A 23043-nucleotide genomic window follows, 5' to 3' on the forward strand; every position below is an offset into this window, starting at 1 on the left:
CCCTCCGTGAAAGATGACGGCAATATTTACCTTCCCGCCTCCTGCGCAGGCGCTCTGACGGCTGTCGGCTCCGAAGTAGGCGTAAATACCAGATCGCCGTCGGGTCTGCTCTACTGCGCAGGCGCAAGTTTCCGGGCGCCTGCACAGTAGAGCGGACCCGACTGACATCGGGTATTTCCGTGTAGTTTGGAGCCGAAAGTAGCCACAGCGCCCTCCCGCTGGAGCCAGCAAAGGTAAATATTGAACTGACAGTCGGGTCTGTCGCCGGCTGTTCGGAGGGCTGCAGCGAGACCCCCGTGGGACAGGACGGCGTGGGAAGCCTCATTAGGATCCGGAGGCTTCCCCCACCCGAGGTGAGTACCCCCCCAGGGGATGTTTTTGATGTTACAGAGTCTCTTTAATAAATAAATGCTTCTAAAATTACATTTTTAATGCGCCCCCCCCCTCCCCCCCAAACTGTATTTACATCACATTTTTGATCTTCATGGACTATTACATTCTGGATCATTCATATATGTTAAAAAGCTATGTGAAATCAGTATACTAAACTCCATTTATCTTATGATTAAAATTGTAGTTGATTGCAAGTCATCTTTACTGTGTCACAAAATAAGTAGACTTGCAGGGTGTCCACTTTGTCATAAAGTCTGTTAACTGACGTGATACTGAAAAGATTAGTCGTGCATTCAATATTACATCACCAAATATAATTTTTGTTGCTAAGTAACAGTCAAGGTTTAAATTATGTAATTTCTTTGAAGAAGTTATTTCCGTTCAAAAGAAGCCAACTAAACTAGTTGGACAGATTGCTTGCAGCATTTATTGTGATTTGAAGGATGGTTATGTTTTGTTCAAAAATTCTGCTTATTATACTACGTGTGTGCCATAAACCACCTCCTAGACTAACAGAATATTTTCTTTTGTTAATAAGATATGTGGTTGAACCAAAGAAGAGGCCCCAAATCACACTCAAGCCTCCATTTATTCGACAAGATTTGTCAGAAAGGCAGATAACAGTCAAGATCAGTGACAATGGCATCCAGGCTAACTTACACCGTTCCAAGGTGACATTTTTGTGGTATTTTGTATGCATTACTATTTTGTTTTGAAAGTTGATGGTCTAACTTTTATGTTGTTGTTTCAGTCCAAAGGTAGTCTAGAGGGCATAAATGATAAATCTCTGGAAATACAGCCACCTCTACCTCCTAAAGGTGACCCCACCAAATATTCAGACCTGAAGGGACCCCTTGGAAGCAGTGAAGGTATAGGCAAGTATACGGAGTTGAAAAGTAATTGGAGCTTTTATATAATGTGAACATGTCACAAGTGTAATTAAAAGCTGCTACCTTAATGAAGAAGAATTGACTAAACACAGAGACAATGGGAGCCCACATAGCACAATAGGTCACCAAAAAGGAGCATATATGAAAAATGAGAATTGGTACTCACAAAGGTGGGTTGTGCGGGAGGGCAATCAACCACATGATCGGGGGGGGGGGGGGGAGGCCCTAGAGCCGCACTCGCGCATATGTGGACTGCGCAGCTGCGGCCAGCTCTGGCGGCCATTTTAGTGGAGGAACGAGAGCCCGACCCAGGCTGTGGGGTCGGGGGGGGGGGGGGGTGCGCGCATTGAGCTGCGGGGATCCACCTTTAAGCAGGTGGAGATTCACAACCCTGACTCCACTTGCTTGTCCAGTATATGCTGGATATGGTCACTCTCTGATGGAAAAAACTGGTACTTATAGTGGCTGAGCCACGTGGGACCAAAACACCCCTCCAACGGAAGGTGAGAAGCACCTACACCTGGGCGCCTCGTACCCCCTTTGTTGCTACCTTAATCCTACCTAATAAAAGTGTCTCTGCGTCCTGTCCCTGTGAAAAGTGAATTGCATATGGACCCAAGTCTTCTATGTTTTTGCTGTTGTGTCCCACTCCCATTGCAAATATGAAGCTTCATATATGTAATGAAGCTTCATATATGTAATGGAGGTAGCTATGGCACTCTCAGCGCAGAACACTCTGCTAGATAGTGCACTTCAGGTAGGAAAGAAAACACTAGCTGGGCGGAAGAGGCAGGGAAATAGTGCTTTGCTACACACAGCATTACTTAAAAAATAGTGACTGCAAAACCAGTAGCTGAAAAGAATGCTTCCCTCTGCACTCAGCTGCACTTTTTAGTACGTTCCAGCAGGCGCACAATCAACTGCAGTACCACTGGGAGTGAAGAACTGATTGAAATGACTAGGAAAAAAGGCGTGCCTGTGAAAACGATGGTGGAATAGTTGAAGGTCCCCTTTATTTACAATAGTCAACCTTCTGTAGCTTTTTCGGTCCTGCTCTGAATTGCATAACAAAGACTATGTGCAAGACAATGGGCTATTGGCTAATGCTGGGAATACACCGGTCGACCCGGTGGCTCGATTAGCCACCGGATCGATCCCCGCATGTCCCGATCGATTCCCGCTCGTCCCCGCGGGCGCTTGCTTATCTTTCGCTCGATTCCCCGCTATTGTCCGCCCGCGGGGATCGAGCGGGGAATCTATCCGGCGAGTCATCGGACCTGTCGGATATTATCAATCGAGCCATCAGCGGCTCGATTGATAAGCCTGCCTCGATCCCGTGTATGCCCAGCATAATATGCGTTCCTTTTTCTCCTGCCCTTTTTCTCCTGGGAAATACTTTTTTATTTAAATAAACTTTTTAGCACTTTGCAATGGAAAAAGTACCAAAAATTAAGTGAAATAGTAGTCTTAGAATTATTCTGAGTATGTTCTTGCTTGCTGGTGGTTTAAACGGCATTTTGTTTACAAGTTGTTTAAATGTCACCTAGAAGAAAACTCAGGTGAAAAAGTAAATTGCATATGACCCATTTTTTTTTGTTTTTGTGTTTGTTGTTTTTAACCAAATGGATGGTTATTTACTTCTAATACTGATTAGTAGCACTAGAACATTAGTTAACCTTTAAGGAAAGATTTTAAAATGCCTCTAAATCTATAGTATACTAGAACACAATGGGCCTGATTCACAAAGCGGTGCTAACAGTTAGCACCCTGGTGAAAAGCCCTTTATCACGCCTAAACTCTGTTTCCCAGGAACGTCCTCGGACAGCACCCATGAGACTTGTCTCCTTCCCCACTTCAAATGGACAGGAAGCTAAAAATACCACAGACATTTGCATATTCATTAGGCAGGCATATATAAATAGGGAACTCACAGTAAATCGTCAGTTGTTTTCTGTCCACCACACAGGACGCTACAGGGGAGCTGAAGCCAACCATGTCTGTAAGGCAGGAGCTGCTGCACGACTCAGGCCGAGTATCGCGGGTCAGGGACCCGGCGTGCGCCGGAGCTGCGGCCGAATAGTTTCCCCCATCGGATCTCGCGCGCACAGGCGCGTCTGACGCACTTCCGGCGGAAGAAGAGGCCGATCACGTGATCGCGCCAGCCGGATAACGTCACTCAGTCACCGCGGGCAAGCCTATCCAGCGTTCAGAGGGCAGTGAGCCGCGTTGCATCCCAGAGCCCGGCGGTGAGGGAGCGGTTCGCTTGCCCATAAGGTAAGGAGGAACTATAGGTACAGCAGCAGTTGTACGGGGGGTTCATATTTTGGAAGCGCACTCTGTCAGGAGGGGCGCGGCTTACCTTGGCGTGGCATAATTGGGCGGCTTATTTAAAGCTCAGTTCCTGGTCAGAATCCATTCCCTGACCATGGAAACTGCCGCTGGATCCTCCTCCACCAGATCTGTGGAGCCTGGCTCAGAAGCCTCTCTGGTTGGTGTCATCTGCTGACTCCTTTTTCAGATATGTATAAATAGTTTTTTTATATAAGAGGCTGGTTAGTTACACTCTCTCTTTGTCTCTTTTATAGCCTAATGCTCCTAAAACGGATAAAGACAAATCTGATCCAACTGACAAGGCTGATAAGAGTGACAAGGGAAAACAGGCTCAGAAGTCTGATCATAAAAGATGTGCCATCTGTGCCGTGAAAATATCCTCTTCTTCATCTAGATCATTATGCCAAACATGTATTGACAAAGTTATGAAGAAAGAATCACCCGTGGTGTTTAAAGATTTGATGGGATGGATGCGTTCTGAAATGGCTACTGCCATTAAAGCTATTAAGGAGGCAAACATTCCAGCTGCTGGGACTGTTCCTATTCCTTCTCCTATGGTGCCTCCATCTCATCCTTCTACATCTAGTAGTGATGTCACGGTTACACCTCAACCTCCCCCAGGGCAGGACTCTGCCGTAAATTTACAAAAAAGAAAGAGGGGTGAAGATTCAGGGGACTCAGAATTATCTGAGGGAGAGGTGGATATATCGTCTCTTGAGGAAATTCCTTCAGGAGAGGAGTTAGACACTGATAAGCCTCATAAATTTGCCTTTGCAACTGATGCCTTAAAGTTATTTCTTAAAGCTATGCGTGATACCATGGGTATTAAGACTGAGGAAAAGTCTCTATCACCCCTCGATCATATGTATGAGAGTTTATCTGATCCTGAGGTTGTTTTCATTCCAGTACATAGTTCTCTGAAGAATATGATTAAACGGGAATGGGATAACCCAGAGAGGAGAGCATTCTGGCCCAAGTCTCTTGCCAATAAATATCCGTTTGACCCTAATGACCAGAAATTCTGGGGGCCGTCACCTAAATTAGATCCCGCTCTTTCTAAGGTCTCTAGAAAATCTGATCTCTAGTTTGAGGACTTTGGAAATGTAAAAGACCCCATTGATAAGAAAATGGATAATCTGTTAAGAAGAGCATGGGAGTCTTCATCACTAACATTTAAACCAGCTGTCGCATCTACAGCCGCAGCCAGATCTTTAAAACTTTGGTTGTCTCATACACAATCCCAGATAGCTTCAGGGGTACCCAGAGAAGAGATACTAAAGGACTTTGATAACTTATTTCACGCTGCTAATTATCTTTCAGATGCAGCAGATGACACGGTCCGTTTATCTGCCAGGACCACGGCCTTGGTGAACTCTACCAGAAGAGGTATATGGGTAAAAACATGGCAAGGGGACACCTCCTCAAAATCTAAACTGTGCGGAATACCTTGTGAGGGGGAATTATTATTTGGTTCCAAATTAGATGAAACGCTAGAAAGGTCCTCAGACAATAAAAAGAACTTTCCCATAAAAAGAAAGAATTTTCGTTTCAAACGTTCCTTTCGAGACCCAAAACAGAGCGAACAGGGGTCCAAAAGCTATCCTAAAAGAAGATGGGGGCAGAACAAACCACAGCGGCCAAGACCAAATGTGTCCTTTCCTCTCCCATCCCAGGGATCTAAACAATGACATCAGGCTCCCAGTGGGAGGAAGAGTAGCGCACTTTTACGAAAACTGGGAAAGTCACTTTCAGAACAAATGGTTATTAAATATAATCCTCGAAGGTTACAAGATAGAGTTTGCCACAGCTCCTCCAGTACAATTTTTTCTTACACAGACCCCATCAGATCAGCATCTAAGCTTAGCCTTACAAAGAGAAATTGCTGTCCTTCTGGAAAAGAGGGTAATTCGTCAGGTCCCAAAATGTCAACAGTTTCAGGGGTACTATTCTCCAGTATTCCTAGTAAAAAAACCTCAGGGGGAGTACAGGTTCATCTTAAACCTAAAGGGATTAAACAGGTCAATAAGATATCGAAAATTTCGAATGGACAATATACGCAATGTGGTCAATCTGCTACAGAGTCAGTGTTACATGGCTTCTATGGACCTCAAGGACGCCTATCTCCACCTGCCTATCCATGTCAGATCCCAGCAATACCTGAGATTCGCCATAAGACTACAGGGAGAGGTAAGGCACTTCCAGTTTTCAGCTTTACCCTTTGGTATATCTTCTGCACCCTGGCTGTTCACTAAAGTATTGTCCGAGGTTCTAGCAGTACTCAGGTTAGAGTCAGTTCAGATCATAGCCTATCTGGATGATCTTCTTATTTGGGGTCAATCCTATGAGACCGTTGAGACACAGATAAACTTCTGTCTCGATTTTCTGCAGTCCTTAGGCTGGCTTATTAATTGGTCTAAATCCTCTCTAGTTCCTACTCAGACTATGGAATTTTTGGGGTTTACTATAGCCTCCATTGACAGTGTTGTGTTTCTTCCTGAAAGGAAAATATGTGCAATTCTAAAATCTGTTCTTTCTTTCCAGGGCAAGATTTCAATATCATTGAGAAACGCCATGGCTTTACTGGGTCTTCTAACTTCATCATTCCCAGCAGTTCAATGGGGTCAGCTACACTCCAGGACATTACAACTATGGATTTTAAGAAGTTGGAACAGGAGTATAAGAGACTTAGACAGGAGAATCTTAATTCCCCAGTTCATAAAGGACTCACTGAATTGGTGGTTGATCCCTTCACAGTTGACGAACGGACGTCTTTGGAGCTATCCCTCAGAGACAGTCATAACAACAGATGCAAGCGCCTGGGGTTGGGGAGCCCATCTGGGTACAATACCAGTACAGGGATCTTGGCCCAGAGCGTCGAGGCAAAGATCTTCAAACAACAGAGAGCTGGCAGCAGTTTGGCAAGCGTTGACACACTTCGATTCCCAAATCAGGGGCACTCACGTCACGATAAGAACGGACAACAACACAGTGGTGGCCTATCTGAACAGACAGGGAGGAACAAGGAGTCATTCTCTATGGTACCTGTCATGCAAGATACTACAGTGGGCAGAAGGACACCTGAAATCCTTGAGAGCAGTCCATCTAAAGGGAACCCTGAATTGTTTAGCCGATTTTCTGAGCAGATCACCACTTCATCAGGACGAGTGGTCTCTGAACGAAGTTGTGTTTCAGGGCCTGGTACACCTCTGGGGCAGACCCGACATGGACTTGTTTGCTCGAAAGAACAACACAAAGTGCCAGATGTTTTGCTCACTATGCCCCCAGGACAATCCTTGCTCAGTGGACGCATTCTCGATAACGTGGAATTCAGGTCTGATGTATGCCTATCCTCCTCTTTCCTTAATTCCTCGAGTTCTGAACAAATTACAGAAAGACCGGGCTCGGATGATCATGATAGTGCCATACTGGCCCAAAAGACCATGGTTTACACTACTGAAGAATTTAGCTACAGTCGATCATGTAATGCTGCCAGATCGTCCAGACCTGCTGTCCCAGGGTCCAGTTTTTCATCCAGATCTGAGGCTCCTTCAGCTTTCAGCTTGGAGCCTGAGTGGAGAAGTTTAAAGCAGAAGGGTTTCTCTAACGGACTTTCAGAGACGTTAATCCAGAGCAGAAAAAAGGTTACCAGGAACATTTATCAAAAGACTTGGAATGTGTATAAAGGATGGTGTGAACAAAATTCCAGAGACTGTTCTTTATCCCTTTCAGTACTAGAATTCCTACAGGAGGGTTATCAGAAAGGCCTCAGCACCAGCACACTGAAGGTTCAGACAGCAGCTATTAGTGTTTTTCTGGAGAGACGTTTGGCTGAAGAAGAATTCTTCATACGATTCTTTCAGGCACTTAAAAGAATCAGGCCACTGGTTCAGTCAAGAATGCCATCCTAGGACCTAAACACCGTACTACAGGCCTTATGTAACAGCCCCTTTGAACCTCTGGAGGAGATCTCAGATAAATGTTTAACCATCAAGACGGCTTTTCTTGTAGCAATTACGTCGGCCAGGAGAGTTTGTGAATTACAGGCCCTGTCCATGAGAGAACCTTATTGCATTATCTCTGGAGATCGTATCACATTACGGTTGGACACCTCTTTCCTCCCTAAAGTTGTTTCTAAGTTTCATCGTTCTCAAGAAATATTCTTACCTTCTTTCTGTAACAACCCGACCAATGAAAAGGAGAAGAAACTTCACTGTCTGGATGTAAGAAGGACGGTTTTAGGCTACTTAGATCGTTCCAAACAATGGAGGAAATCTGATGCCTTGTTTGTTCTCTTCGGAGGAAGATTCAAAGGCAAACAAGCATCGAAGTCGACTATAGCCAGATGGATAAGGCAGACCATTGCGTTGGCTTATTCCCAACAAGGAAAGTTATTACCATCATCCATAAAGGCTCATTCAACTAGAGCGGTGTCAGCCTCTTGGGCAGAGAAGGCGGGAGCCTCCATCGAACAGATCTGTAGAGCGGCCACGTGGTCCAGCCAAAATACGTTTGTCAGACATTACAGATTAGACATTGCAGCTAGTTCAGACCTGTCATTCGGCAGGAAAGTGTTGCAGGCAGTTGTCCCCCCCTAATTAACTTATCTTGTTTTTCGTCTCATGGGTGCTGTCCGAGGACGTTCCTGGGAAAGACTATAGTTACTTACGGTAATGTCTTTTCCGGAAGTCCGAAGGACAGCACCCTTGCGACCCACCCTTACTAATAAATACATTTGAAGCAGAACTATGTGGGGTGTGGTCTTTTTTATTACTGACGATTTACTGTGAGTTCCCTATTTATATATGCCTGCCTAATGAATATGCAAATGTCTGTGGTATTTTTAGCTTCCTGTCCATTTGAAGTGGGGAAGGAGACAAGTCTCATGGGTGCTGTCCTTCGGACTTCCGGAAAAGACATTACCGTAAGTAACTATAGTCTTTAGGCATGATACGTTTAGGTGTGATAAGTTTTTAGGCGTGATAAGTTTAAGCACCAACTGGGTTAGCACCGCAGTGCACAGCTGATCAAAAGTTTTGCGCTAGCAAAGTCTGGTGCACTTTGCATAGAGTTTAATGGCGCTGCTTTGCGTGCGGGACTTTGCATGCGATCTAAACTTATCTAAACTTATCATGCCTAAACTTAGCATGCCTAAACTTATCATGCCTAAACTGAGTTTAGGCATGATAAAAATGGTTATCACGCCTAAAGTCTCTAACTGGGTTAGCACCGCTTTGTGAAGCGAGCCCATTGCAATTTTCTGGCTTAAAATGTAAATTATTTGGAATGATTTCCAAAGCGAATGCAAACAAAATCTGTTGATTGGCTTTCTTTTCCCAGTACAGTGTGCAAATGAATTATTCTGAAGATTTGATCTTCTCTTCGAAAGAAAAAAAAACAGACCTAAAGAATTTAAAGTTTACATTCTTCAGTATCCCTATGATAAAACTTGACTTTCACAGCATGTATAGTACAGCAAAGTGGAAAGGTTTTCTCTACACTCACACATTGCAGCAAATATAATAGCTGCACAGGCTTCATGTAAACAAAGTGATTTTCTTTTCTCATTAGATCACTTGGGACTCGGTATCCAGACTGTGGAAGCTGCAAGCAGCCAGCTTCATTGTGTGTGACATCACCGCAGACGTTGAATGTCTAGCTTTAGTGTGTATTGTTTGTTCATTTTATAGGTGCATCTCAATAAATTAGAATATCATTAAAGTTTATTTCTGTAACTCATTTCTAAAAGTGAGTTCATATATTTTATGTAGATTTATTACACACAGAGTGATCTTTTTTAAGTGTTTATTTATTTGCTAATTATGACATACAGGTAATCAAAGCCTGAAATTCAGTATCTCAGAAAATTAGAATATTACAAAGACCAGTTAAAAAAATTGAATACATGAAATGGTGGCCTACTGTAAAGTATGTCCATTTGATATTTGTTTGAGGCTCCTTCTGCATGAATAACTGCATCAGTGTGGATTGGCATGTAGACTATCAGCCCATGGGTCTGGTGTAGGATAACCCATTTGGGCCTGGTGTCTCTTCATCTTGACAATACCCCATAAAGTCTTTTAGGTCAAGGAAGTTTCCTGGCCAATCAAGTACAGTGATACCATGGTCATTAAACCAGATATTGGTACTTTTGGCAGTGTGTGTAGGTGCCAAGTCCTGCTGGAAGATGAAATTGGCATCTCCGTGAAGCTTGGGAATCGTAAAGTGCTTTAAGACTTCCAGGTAGATGATGTTGCTGACTTTGAACTTGATAAAACACAGTGGACCAACAACAACAGATGACAAGTCTTCCCATGTCGTGTGGCCTACTGAACCAGACTGAGACACCATTTAGAGGCTCAGGACACCTGTGCAAGTGTTTTGAGTAGAATGAGACAGCACAAGTGTACAATATGAAACTTTTTCACATTATTCTAATTTTCTGAGAAATTGAATTTGGGGATTTAATTAGCTAGAGGTCATAGTCGGCAAAATAAAATAAAATGAAGTAGAATCCCTTTATAGTAAACTCCAAGGGACCGGGAAAAGTAGTTTACTATATCAGAAATTGTCATCTTGAGGCACATAAAGTATACTATATTGTTGTATCTTAATTCAGTCAATAATTGTGAGTCATTTTATTCTTTTCAATGTTTCAGCAAGCAAGCAAGCATAGTGTCTAAGCTAGATAGAAATGCACAGTGCTCAATAAAGGGATTTGCATGTAATAATCACGCTTGCACAGGAAGCATAGTAATTGCTAGTTAATGCAGGTACAGTACTTATATGGTGCTCCCTGGATGATACTGTAGCATTGTAGCCATGCACAAGCAAGTCCTAGATGACTGCCAATTCCCTCAGTGATCAGCCAGCAGCTTACACAGGAAGCAGGTCTCACCAGCTGGTGCTTTTGAGGTAATCTATGCAGGCCCAGAGTAGTGCTGATCCCGAGCAGGCTACAAGTGGCATCCAGCCCACCCACTGACCACAGCTCACAGGTCTCCAACTGACTTATGCCGCTTGCTCCCGCCCACTCTCCACTATAGTGGAAGGCCTAGACGTGGGTTTACCATAACAAAAGCTCTATTATATCAGAGTTTATTATATCAGGATTTTACTGTGCCCAAAGTTTTATCATATCAGAGTTTACTATAACAAGATCATACTGTAAACACTTCAAATATATCACTTTGTGTGTAATATATTTAATAACTTTTGGAATAGAGTTAATGAAATCAACCTTTTTATTAAGATGCATTTATAGCGCTTTTATGAAAAGGGCAAAATGGGAATTTAAATTTGATACTTTCAGCTAAATGGATGCTATTCACCATCTTATTTTACTTACTTCATTTTGTTTAAATGTTGCTATTTTTGTGTGCGCCCCCATACATTGATGTTACCTCCAGACTATGATAATAAGTGTTGAGCTGTATTTCTGCTGCTAGATTTCCATGTGTTGTCAGCCAACAAACATGTTAGGCGCTGATATAAGTGTGTCTGTTTTATTCATTATCATCTCAATCTGCATTAAAGGAAATGTAAGCCAAAATTATGATATGCAAGCTCTACTTACCCGGTGCTTCCTCCAGCCCCTTGCAGCTGACATGTCCCATACCGCAGCTCCGCTCTCAGCTGCTGGCCCTGGGGGCCCTCGTGAGGTCGGCCTCTACTGCGCGAGCGCCGCTGTCACTTAAGTCCATGTTGTCCGGAGTTTAGTGTGCAGGCACAGAACTAACGCACCTGCGCAATACACTCCGGACAATGTGGACTTGATTGACAGTGGCGCTCACGCGGGCGCAGTAGAGAAAGACCTCGGGAGGTCGGCCTTTGCACTGGCGGAGACCGCGGGCCAGCAGCTGAGAGCGGAGCTGCGGCGTGGAACATGTCGGATGCAAGGGGCTGGAAGAAGCCTCGGGTAAGTAGAGCTTGCAGATCATAATTTTGGCTGACATTTCCTTTAAGCAAACATACATAGAAATAGCAGCATAGAATCCATATCTGTAAGATCCTTAAAGATAATTTACTGGACTGGATGCCAGATAGTTGTGTAAAGCAAATGACAGTCTCCTACCGCTCTAGTCACAGATATCTTATGTTCTAATAAATTTGTGCAGAATAATTATTTCGTAATGGCCAGTAGACCATTTACCTAAAAAAAAAATCATTAAAAAAAATGCTTTGGCAGTCCAAAATGGAATGCATATTGCTTTTTAGTATGTTTATTTTATTTATTTATTTATTTATTGCATTTAGCACTCAAAAAATAACTTTGGGTTTTGGCCAGCCAACATGGAAAATGGCCAGCTGATGCTGCCAATCCATGAAATACTGAAGCCAGCCGGCCAGAATGCAACATGACTAAATGTGGCCATCCAGGTTCCGAAGTGCCTTCCCCACTGCCTCTTACCAATGCCTTCTGCTTCCCCGAGCTCTGCCTGATCACGCTGCAGTGCTTGTGTGAACAGATTCGGACTCTGCAGGGTCGAGGGAAGGCGACTGTAGCCCCGGCATTTGTGAATGCAGCTCATCTGGTCTTGTGTGCAGAGCTGAGAGGCAGCGTGGGGAGCTGCAGCTGGCAACTGTGAAATTTGGGTCCCTTATGTGTGCAGAACAGTGGCAGGGGGGAGCTGCAGCTGACAACTGAAGGTCCTGTGTGGAGAATGAAAGCGGTTGGGAGAGAATCGGGACTTGGATGGCCCATGTAGTCATGTCGCATTGTTTGACCAACAAGTGAAGCTCTATATGAGAATCACACTATCATTTATAAAGCTAAACATTAATACCAACTAGTAAGTGTTTATACTAAGGCATTTATATGTTTTTAGAATAAAGATGTTAAAAGTTAAGTAACCCTAAAGCTAGGACATTAGCGAAAATTCAACCAAGGTGAAAAAAAATGGTAACCTTTAACACTAAATTTCAAAAACACTGTGCAGTTCTGATACAAGTTCACAGCAGAACTTCAGGAAAGATGAAATGTCACTTAAAATGATCCCTAACCAATGGAAATTTAACCTAGTGAATAGCACTTGGTGTGCTCCTAATTCCCTCACAGCCCCAAACACCCTAATCTTACCTGAACTCGGTCACCCTTCAAGCCATTTAGCTATGAGCATTGGAAGTGCCAATAATACGGACATTAGTTGCCCGGATGAATGATGCCCATTGGCCAAGATTGCCGGTATCGATTAACACTGCTCAGCTGCTACATGGTGGATTCTAAGCCCTTTCTTATTCTGGAAATGTATATTGAGTAGCAGTATAAAAGCTGCTGACATTTGAAGATAATGTGGTGAGATTGACCAGTACTGTATGCATAATGTATATTTTGTTTAAACATTATCCAAGCATAAATGCAAATCTAATGAAAGCCATAACTTGTACTTAAGTTAGAATTAAATTACCAGAAAATCTCTCCATGATTCATATTTATTCAAAGAAAAATAATGCTTCAATCAGAGCCCTCGTGTCCTAGAACATCTTATTATTACAAGCAGACAAGCAATTTCTTCAGTTCGAATGCAGGTCGTGAAGAAAAGCCAGAACCTCTGGGTGTTTCTTTTGACACCTGTAAATTAGACATTGCTTGCAATAATATAATACATAGTCAAGTCACATTATTATGACCACTACCTACCTCTGATGTCATGGATGCACAGTCTTTGAATTGGTGCATGTGTTGCACACAGACTTTGTAGGTACTTCAGGTGGAAAGTCAGCTAGTTGCTATTATAGCAGTTGTGGCTGTCGTGCAGGAAAAAGCACAATTTATAGGACATTTAAAAATAAAAATTATCATTGGTGGCAGCGTTTCGGTAACTGAGTGTGTAAACTGTTCATTGGCTGCTGTGATTAAAGTGCACCGTGAGTGCGCTAATGGAACTGTTTTGATCTCCAGATGTGGTAACTGGGTAGTTGGCAGTAGCCATCAGTGTGAGAGGTTAACACTGGCTGTGGTGTGTGCACATTGGCATGCCACTGTGGAGCAACTGGCTCTACAAATGATCCAAGGGAAATTCAGATGTTTGTCCGATATGGCTGTGCAGTGAGGAGTCCAGGCAAAAACAGCACGGGAAATTTGAGCGCCGCCATAATGTGAACTACAGCTATAGCAGCGTTCATTGTGTAATTTGGGCGACGTCAAAGACTGAGTCAAAATTATTATACCAACTGCGTAATTTGGCCTCCAACAATAGCTTGTAGCTGAATTACGTCTTTCCCCAGTATCAGTGGTGGCCTGGAGGGTAAATAATAATTAACCCTGCAGGATTTTGGCAGGAGCAGGGTGAGCCATTTTTCGGCTTTATCCTGCGGCCAAATTTCCTAGCGCCTTAATTACATGTACAGGTGCAGGGAACCCTGCAAATGGGGCTCCAGAGCAGGCAGCTGGAGACTGCACTCATGCTCAGAAGGGCTCATTGGAAAAATGGCTGCAGTGTGCGAAGTACTGACCGGGCTTGCACTGACTGTAGACCGTTGCAGTTTCCAGGGAGTCACGTTTTGAGCTCATTTTCATTTCATCCAAATTTCTCAGTTACCATTATTATTATTATTATTTTTATTTAGTATTTATATAGCGCCGACATCTTCAGCAGCGCTGTGCAGAGTATATAGTCTAGTCACTAACTGTCCCTCAGAGGGGCTCACAATCTAGTCCCTACTATAGTCATATGTCTATGTATGTATCATGTAGTGTATATATTGTAGTCTAGGGCCAATTTAGGGGAAGCCAATTAACTTATCTGTATGTTTTTGGGATGTGGGAGGAAACCATAGTGCCAGGAGGAAACCCACGCAGACACAGGGAGAACATACAAACTCCTTGCAGATGTTGACCTGGCTGGGATTCGAACCAGGGAACCAGCGCTGCAAGGCGAGAGCGCTAACCGCTACGCCACCGTGCTGCCCACTTTCTTCTACTTACCATCCAGCATTACATCAAGTCACTCTCATGGCTTTGATGTGGCTATTCTAAACATGAGCTGGTGCTCATAATAATGTGACTCGACTATATAGAACACTAATTGGTGTCCTACTGCGGCTACCTTTATTTTTCTGGAAAATCTAATACAAGGTGCTGCTAACTAAAGTAACAGTCCAGCAACAGATGATTATAGGACCAGGGTGATTTCCTAGGTTTGGTATCCAAGAAACATTGGCTACATTAGAAAAAACATTTTTTATGTAGAAAATGTTTGCAGCCCTTGACTAGGTCATATCAGAACGTGTGTGTGTGTGGGGGGGGGGGGGGGGGGGGGGTTGCAGGATGATTAGTACGTAAATGGATGTGTGACTACAACCATGAGCAAAAACCAACAGCGATACAGTTTGTCCTGCATCTATTACTAACAGATGGTAGCTGTGTGTGCATGTGACTGCAGTAGCAGAAAGTGTACAGTAACATCTCAGAAATCCGTGCTTCATTATGACATGACTCGATGCTCATAACTAATTTGCTGTTGTGCCACATAAGTGTACAGGATGGTTCCCATTGAACTTCTCCATGTAAACACACACAAAAAAGGAATGTTGGCACTACAGCTGCCTTATTTGAAAATGTTGCTTTGCAAATTGAGTAATATGGTTGCATTCACATGCAAGAATATATTATTAATTAGTATTTATATAGCGCTGACATATTCCGCAGCGTTGTACAGAGTATATGGTCTTGTCACTTAACTGTCCCTCAGAGGGGCTCACAATCTAATCCCTACCAGAGTCATTTTCGGGGGAAGCCAATTAACTTATCTGTATGTTTTTGGCCTGTGGGAGGAAACCTGAGTGCCTGGAGGAAATCCTCGCAAACATGAGGAGAACATACAAACTCCTTGCAGATTGTGCCCAATAGCTAACCACAATGTCACTGTGCTGCCATTTTTAAAATAATTTTAAAAGCCATAGTTTAGCCTCTCATTTTTAAATACATATAATAATACATTTGCAATAATTAGCAGTGCGCAAAGTCCAAGATGCGCTGCATCTGCTAGCATCTTTTTAACAGTGACGTGTCGGTTTCTTTTCCCTAAACATATCAGGTTGCCTGATCGAGCCCACTTCCACCCACTGCAGTCTTTGAGGTCAGCACTAATCCTTCCCTCACCATCCTCAGTGTATTTATAAAAGCAATGTGTATCTCTCGTCACATTCTCTGCCATCAATTCTCGCTGTTTGTTTTTTGTTTTTTTTATAAATGCACTGAGAAGAGTGTGAGAAAAGAAAAATGCTTTATTACACATAGTACAGGAAGAAATAGATTGATTGATGATGATATTCAGAGCTGTAGTGTTGTAGTGCTGGCTACATGGTGTAAATATCAGCAGACAGCAGCACAAGGTGGGAAGGGTCAGTTCCCTGTTTGAGACTGCCTGGTCTCCCCCCCCCCCCCCCCCCCCCGACTACATCATAGAAGTATAGGGTGGAGATTGGACAGTTCATGCCATTATTCAGTCTAACCAAACTTCCTAGGTTATTTGTAAACTTAAAAGCAAGCTAGCTAATTAAAATTAAAATAAATAGTGCAAAAATATTTGTATTCCACACAAGATGCATTAAAAGACGTTGAGTCTGAACTTTAAATAGATAACATAAAATATCAATATAATTAAGAAAGGATTGACTCTTGGGTGCATGCAAATATAGAAATGGCTTTAATTAATCACACAATATTATACAAAAACTTTCAATATAAAATGCCAGCCAGTAAAGTTATAGATAAAATAGAAAATCAATATAGTTTACCGTTAAAGCCCAGTTAAACCCACCATGGTCACACTCTCCCACCAGTTGAATCCAAAAAGGAGAGGAAGCAGGCTGTACTGCACTGGCAAACGCATTAAGTTTGAAAAGTGTATTCTGTTCTGCCCACTACTTCTATACACTGTTTATGTTTAGTTATCCTGATTTCTATACACTGTTTATGTTTAGTTATCCTGATTTCTATTTCTAAAATTGCCTAGTTTTGGGTTAAGTTGGGCATACTTTTTCATGAACTTGCTCCATTGTTTATTGTGCTTTGGCGTTTTTTAGCCTCCTGAATTTGATTTGTTTTATAGTATGGTTTACAGTAAGTGGAGATGGAAAATAGCAGTTTAAATGTGACTTAGAACTGTCATTTTCTGTGTGTTCATTATCTAAGGCTAGTACAATACGTGCAGTATGATTGTTAAGGCCACATGGATCTTTTTTTTTTCTTTTAACTAACATTTGTTTTGCAATATACATACTTTACAGATAGTGGATTATCGCCAAAAATGATGAGCCCTCCAACTCCAGCCATGTACAAATTTCGTCCAGGTTTTGGAGCAAACCCCAAAGTTCACTACCACCCAGCAACAGAGCAGGTACAAGAAGACTCCTCTTTCTGTATTGTGATAAGGGATGTAAACCTATTTATGTTTTGTTTTTCATTGATAGTAGGTGCTGAAAATCTTTCTAGATCGTTGTTTGGTATCTTGCCATTGTCCATTTGGTGCATTGTTCATTGTAATACACAATCCTTGCAAGATACCTCTGGTTATAGGGTGACCAAGACAAAGTAAACACTAAAAGAGGTATGACCACCCACCCGAGCAAGTATGGATCCAGAAACAATACTATAATACAAGGAGAAAGCGGATACAGCCCCAAGAACTTGAATACAACTGCACCTGGTACAATCAATATCCAATTACGGATTTTATAACGGAGCAAAATTAAAAACTGGATAACGTGAACCAAACAAATGCAGGTTAGGGCCACAAAATTAATCAAATTAATATGGTGTGACTACCATGCCTCCAGAACGGCATCAATTGTTGTCGGTAGGGTTTTTGAAAGGATCTAGGCGGGTAGGTTGTGCCAGACATCTTTAACTCATTTCGGATGCTTTTTTTCATTTTTTTGCTTCCTGATCACTGTGATTGGCTCACAGTCATCAGGAGATCAGGAGCCAATGAAAATGGCTCCTGACCGAGTTACAGAGCTCAGCTGTGTTTAGATAGAGTTCTGAGCCGATGGGGACGCTCTCTTGCGTTTTGTGTTCGGGATCGGGTGGCAATAAAACTACACCTTAGGCTTAAGCAGCCAGAAGTGTGGCGTAATTTTAACTACACGCGGTCCCGAACTGTTGAAGTACAATTTTTAGGAATCTGTTGTATTTTCAATCCGATTATCAACATCATTATAGGAAAATTGAGAAGCTGCTGGGCCCAATCGATCCTGAACAGTCGCCTTATTAAGTTTCCTTAAAGAACTGGTTGATCGGCATGGCATAGTTGTTTTTTTTTTTTTTTTTCATAAATACGATCACAACTGGTAATGATAGTGGGATAAGTTACAATTATTTAATACCGTGGATCGATTAAATACCATCTTTTTTTTCGATCTGAATGGTCTTAATCTTATTGAGAATACAATTGTTCACTATAAATTGCACCGTTAATGGGCACCTTTTATGCATTTAGGCGGCCTCAAATAATTCTGTCTCTTCATAAAATCCCACTTTCAATGATTTTTGCACAGCACTTTGTGCATGCAAAAAGGGAATCTGAAGAGAGAAAATAAATTCATATTTTATATATACCTATGTAGTGGGAGTGCTCTGGGCACCATAGAGTCTTCCCAGTCCTTGTTCCATCTTGTCGTTCCTGCGCTTTCACTTTAGGTACACTTTAAAGCAGAACCTGTCTCTTCACAACTGGAAAACCATAAGTTTGATGGTTGCTTCTTCCTGTTTTTTTTATGCTCTCTATAAAAATGTAATATTTTTGTTACAGATTGCTATGCAAGAAAGCCTTAAGGACAGTGTGTTCTTGGAGGAGGAATGCGGCAGTCATGACTATCAGTCGGAGCCCAACTTGGACTTCCAGGAGTATCATAAGAACTCATTACACAAGTCTTACCAGTCATCCCCTCTACAACTGGATAACTTCACTGCCAACACTCGCTCCCTGAGCCTGAAGAATACTGGGCGTCGCGAGTCAGAAAAGGTTCCACTCCAAATGATGAAATCAGAGGGTGACACAATTGCACCATATAAAAGCGTATTTTCCCCCAATGCCCTTTCTAATCGCAATGGGAGCTTATCTTATGACAGCTTGCTTAATCCAATGTCTCCAGCATCTGCTAAATGTACTGCACACACTGCCGCTGGCTCTGTGGGATACCACTCACCATATATGTCTGCCAAAATGTGCCACCTACGAGGAGCAGAGCGCCAGCCGGTGCAGAGCTTCAGCCCTGTGTTGAGCAGGACGTCTGGACATCAGAGAGAGCCTTCTCCTGTGCGCTATGACAACTTATCAAAATCTATTATGGCCTCTATCCAGGAAAGAAAAGAGATGGAGGAACGGGAGAAGCTGCTACATTCTCACACAGATTCTGTGTTTGCAGACTCTGGGGTCTATGATACCCCTAGTACATACAGCCTGCAGCAGGTTAGCTCTCTCTCGGAGAACCCACGTGTTGCTTCAGGTCGGTATGGTTCAAAGGACAATCTTTTGTCTGGGGCAGTCACTTTCAGTTCTAGGAATCCTATACTTCAGTCCTCTGTATCCTCCCTTTCCAGCGCAGTATCCAGAGCACCTAGGACTTCCACCACCTCTTTGCAGGCTGACTTAGCCAATAACAATATCCAGAGTCACCAGCCCTTACAAGGGCGAGTGAGCAATGGATCATACAAGTCCCCTGGCCATCACACTCCATCATCACCTTCTGGTATACCTAGGTCGCCATCTTATGGGGGAGCAAAATCTGTCACGTTTCTTAACACCATGGATTTTGTAGAAGGACCTTCCATTACAAGTCAACGGTAAGAATCTCCATGTTTTCGATGTGTAATTTAAGATGATGTTTATATAATACAACAAAGCATTATAGGCATGTACAGTACATCTTTCTAGAAATTATCCTCCCATCTGTGAATGCTTGTTTTACTGACTGAGAAAGTCATCTGAGAGGAGAAAGCTGGATACACGTGCAGCAAGTTCTACATTAATAAAGTCAGAAATCACTGGGAGTTTTACTATGAACAGGCACACTGATGTCCGCTCAATGTGCTTCTTTTTCTCTGCTATTGAGAATAGAGTTTAGACACGCAGAGAGGCATCCCTCGTACCGAAAGCGTTTAGTGAAAACTATAGCAATAAGATGAGAAAATTCAGGCTACCTAAGCACCATTAGGGAAGGCATTATGAAGATATTAGGCAATATCACTCTAGCCTTGCAGTGCAGAGTCCCTGGTTCAAATCTGGTCCAGAACACTTTGTGTATAGTATATTAGACTATGATCGGGGTAGGGATTCGATTGTGAGCCCCTCTGAGGGACAGTTAGTGACAAGACTATATATATATATATATATATATATATATATATATATATATATATATATAATTACAGCGCTATGTAAGATGTCAGGGCTACATACAGAACATCCACGTAAAATAAACGCATAAAACTGTTACAGTTCACAGAACAGACCACAACACACTGATGGGCATGTTGAAGGTTCTTTTGTTAAATATGGGACCCATTCAGACCTGTTGAAATATATCTGATCCATGATGCAATGAACTGGAAGTCCAGACCTTCACCTTTTTTTCCAGACAGCAGACAGAATTCAGACATAACAGCTATGTTATATATGACATGTCTGATGCAACAAGCACAACATAGATGCTCTGAACGAGGGATTTACTCTGTGGAAGGTGACAGAGCATCAGTACAGTAACATAATAATGTCCATATAGCTGCCTAGACAATTCATAAATGTTTGGCTAAGACCATTCCTAGGGTACCAAACTTTATAGTTTATCCCATCCCCATTACTGAATGATTTAACCTAATTCTCATTTGAAAGACAATAAAATCAGTTTTTTATAAATGTTTTGCCAACAAGTGGATGCAATCAATGTGCATTTACTGATAGAGAACAGGAGAAGATGATGTGCATCTACAGAAATGAGTAGGAGATTTCCTTTAGTGCCCTGCTTCTGTCACAGTTAAATGGTGATCATGATTTTCCTTTCAAGGCCTATTTTATGGTATATATGGCTGGTGGAATATAGAAAAGGTTAGTATCATGGAGTTGATCCACAGAGCTGTGTGTTTAGTAAGCCTCTTAAACTTAAATCCCAGAAAATCTCCTAAGTACCATTATTTTATCAGTGATTGCAGGATAACCTCTGCCAGTAATGCAAAATGTGTGGAGGAGGTGCATTTGTACTTGCTGCCGCACCACAGGAAAGTTAAAGTTTAATGCATTTTTGAACCCAGCGTGAGGGTGGCAAGGTGCCTAATGAAATTTCACTAGAGTGGAAACTCCATTTAGATGTGACATATTACAAATAAATGGTCCTGTTTTCTTGGCGTTCCACTTGGTAATATTTTGTAAGCCCCAGTGTGCCTTGACATAGAACTTGTGCATTACGCTCTTTTACTGGCAATACAAGTGCTTCCATCCATTATTGTCCTCAGTCTCTCAAAAGCCAGAATCCCTGATGCCATAGCGGTCTGAAAGAGATCATCTCTATTATTTGTTTGTGTTTTATTTCCCCTGAGGGAATAAGTGGTTGATAGGAAGTCCTACAAACATGGCATTTTTTCCAGTATGGCTCATAAAAATAAGCCAGCTAGCCAATTTAAGCTTCCTAAAGCTTAAATTCTCTGTCAGGTAGTTTTAAGAATTGGATAATTTCTCCAAATATTTCAGTACTGATTATTGACTTTTCATTACGCTGTGTGTCCTGTGTGAGCTATTTTCCCAGCAGGGTGATTATACTGTTCTGTTTATACTGTAAGTTTTTTTTTTTTGGGGGGTCGGGGGGGGGGTTAAAGTCATCCCTGACTAAATTGCATATTGTGGAATCCCAGGTCTGTACTTTCTGCACTAGGGGTTTTTGGATGGATCTTTACACTGCCTTTTTAGATATGTATGAATCATACTTAAAGTACGCCTGAAGCGATAAGCACATGGTGGCTGCCATATTTATTCCCTTTTAAATGATCACAGTTGCCTGGCAGTTCTGTTGAACTCTTTGTCTGCAGTAGTGTCTGAATTACACACCTGAAACAAGCGTGCGGCTAATCCAGTCCGACTTCAGATAGAAACATCTGATCTGCATGCTTGTTCAGAGTTTATGGCTAAAAGTATTTGAAGCAGATGATCAGCAGGACAGCCAGGCAATTTGAAGGGAAATAAATATAGCAGCCTCCATATCCCTCTCACTTCAGTTAAGCTTTACGTTTATAGCAACAAATCATCCCCTGTAGAATAACTGGAATACATGCATCTAGAATTGTTTACATGCACCCTAAAAGTACATGAAATATATTGTTCTAACAAACATTGGAAACCCCTAACATGGTGTATGGATCAGCAAGATATGTAGAATCGGTGAGAAAAAAAAAGAATATTGGGGAGGGTAAATAGGTGGTCATGACATTACACTGTGGGGGGGGGGGGTTCCACCACAATATCAGCCATACAGACCACCCCTGATGATTTATTTCAGAAAAGGTAAAGATTTCTCATGGGAAAGGGGGTATCAGCAACTGATTGGAATGAAGTTCAATCCTTCGTCAAAGTTCCTCTTTAAAGTAAACCTAAACCGAAGTAAAGAAAAAGATTTTCACTTACCTGGGGCTTCTTCCAGCCCCCTATAGCCATCCTGTGCCTATGCCGGTCCTAAACAATTCTCCGGTCCCCCGCCGTGGCTTAGTTTGGTTTTCTGCCGACTGACAGTTGGTGGGCCACTGCGCCTGCATGGCCCCGGCCGCGCGTCCTCGTTCGGGTTTCTTTTGGCAAGAGCGTCCTACAGAGGCAAAGTAAGAGAAAACCTTGTACTGCTTCTGCGCAGGACGCTATTGCCGAAGGGAACACGAACGAGGATGTGCACAGCCAGGGCTGCACAGGTGCAGTGGCCCACTGAAAATAAAACTAAGCCGAGGCAGGGGGACCGGAGGATTGTAGAGGACCAGCGCTAGCGCAGGATGGCTGCAGGGGCTGGTAGAATCCCCAGGTAAGTGAAACTTTTTCTTTACTTCGGTTTAGGTTTACATTAAAGAGGACTTTTGACCAAGGATTGAACTTCATTCCAATCAGTAGTTGATACCCCCTTTCCCATGAGAAATGTTTACTTTTCTTTCTTTTTCCCTTTAGATTGTAAGCCTTTGGCAGGGTGTCCTAAACTCTTGACCCCCCTGTGTGTGTGTGTTTTTAGTGCACCCCTATGTGTGTGTCCTTCTTGATCTTGCAACCCCAGCTATGCCACCCTTCCCATGTACTAACTCGGACTTGAATTGTTGGGTCTCTGTAAAATGACGATCATGCATCTTATACCCTGTTTACCTGGACAACCTTGTGCTATGTTGTGTAACTGTTTGCTACCTCTCTGTCACCCCTTGTTTACATTGTATGCATCCCTATGGACAAAATAATGGAAACACCTTGAA

At 42.6% G+C, this 23043-nt stretch overlaps 2 protein-coding genes across 2 annotated transcripts in view; both read left to right on the forward strand.

Moving 5' to 3' along the window:
• Positions 1–23043, forward strand: part of ZDHHC8 (zinc finger DHHC-type palmitoyltransferase 8) — a 46338-nt gene that overhangs the window by 19270 nt on the left and 4025 nt on the right. Inside the window, exons 6-9 of the mRNA XM_068243404.1 lie at positions 932–1064; positions 1145–1262; positions 16845–16954; positions 18368–19401. Of these exons, the coding sequence (XP_068099505.1) occupies positions 932–1064; positions 1145–1262; positions 16845–16954; positions 18368–19401 (1395 nt within the window). The remainder of the gene's footprint in view (positions 1–931; positions 1065–1144; positions 1263–16844; positions 16955–18367; positions 19402–23043) is intronic.
• LOC137561965 (uncharacterized) lies at positions 4749–7522 on the forward strand. The gene is made up of 2 exons (XM_068273312.1): positions 4749–5801; positions 6156–7522. The coding sequence occupies exons 1-2, from the start codon at positions 5372–5374 to the stop codon at positions 7520–7522; spliced, it is 1797 nt and encodes a 598-aa protein (XP_068129413.1). The 5' UTR covers positions 4749–5371.

This window comes from Hyperolius riggenbachi, chromosome 1, assembly GCF_040937935.1.
Source record: "Hyperolius riggenbachi isolate aHypRig1 chromosome 1, aHypRig1.pri, whole genome shotgun sequence".
NCBI lineage: Eukaryota > Metazoa > Chordata > Amphibia > Anura > Hyperoliidae > Hyperolius > Hyperolius riggenbachi.

Coding starts and splice junctions, on each gene's coding strand:
- LOC137561965 (XM_068273312.1), top strand. CDS start 5,372: ATGGTTATTAAATATAATCCTCGAAGGTTACAAGATAGAGTTTGCCAC. Junction 5,802..6,155: donor CCATAAGACTACAGGGAGAG/GTAAGGCACTTC, acceptor CTTTCTTTCCAG/GGCAAGATTTCAATATCATT.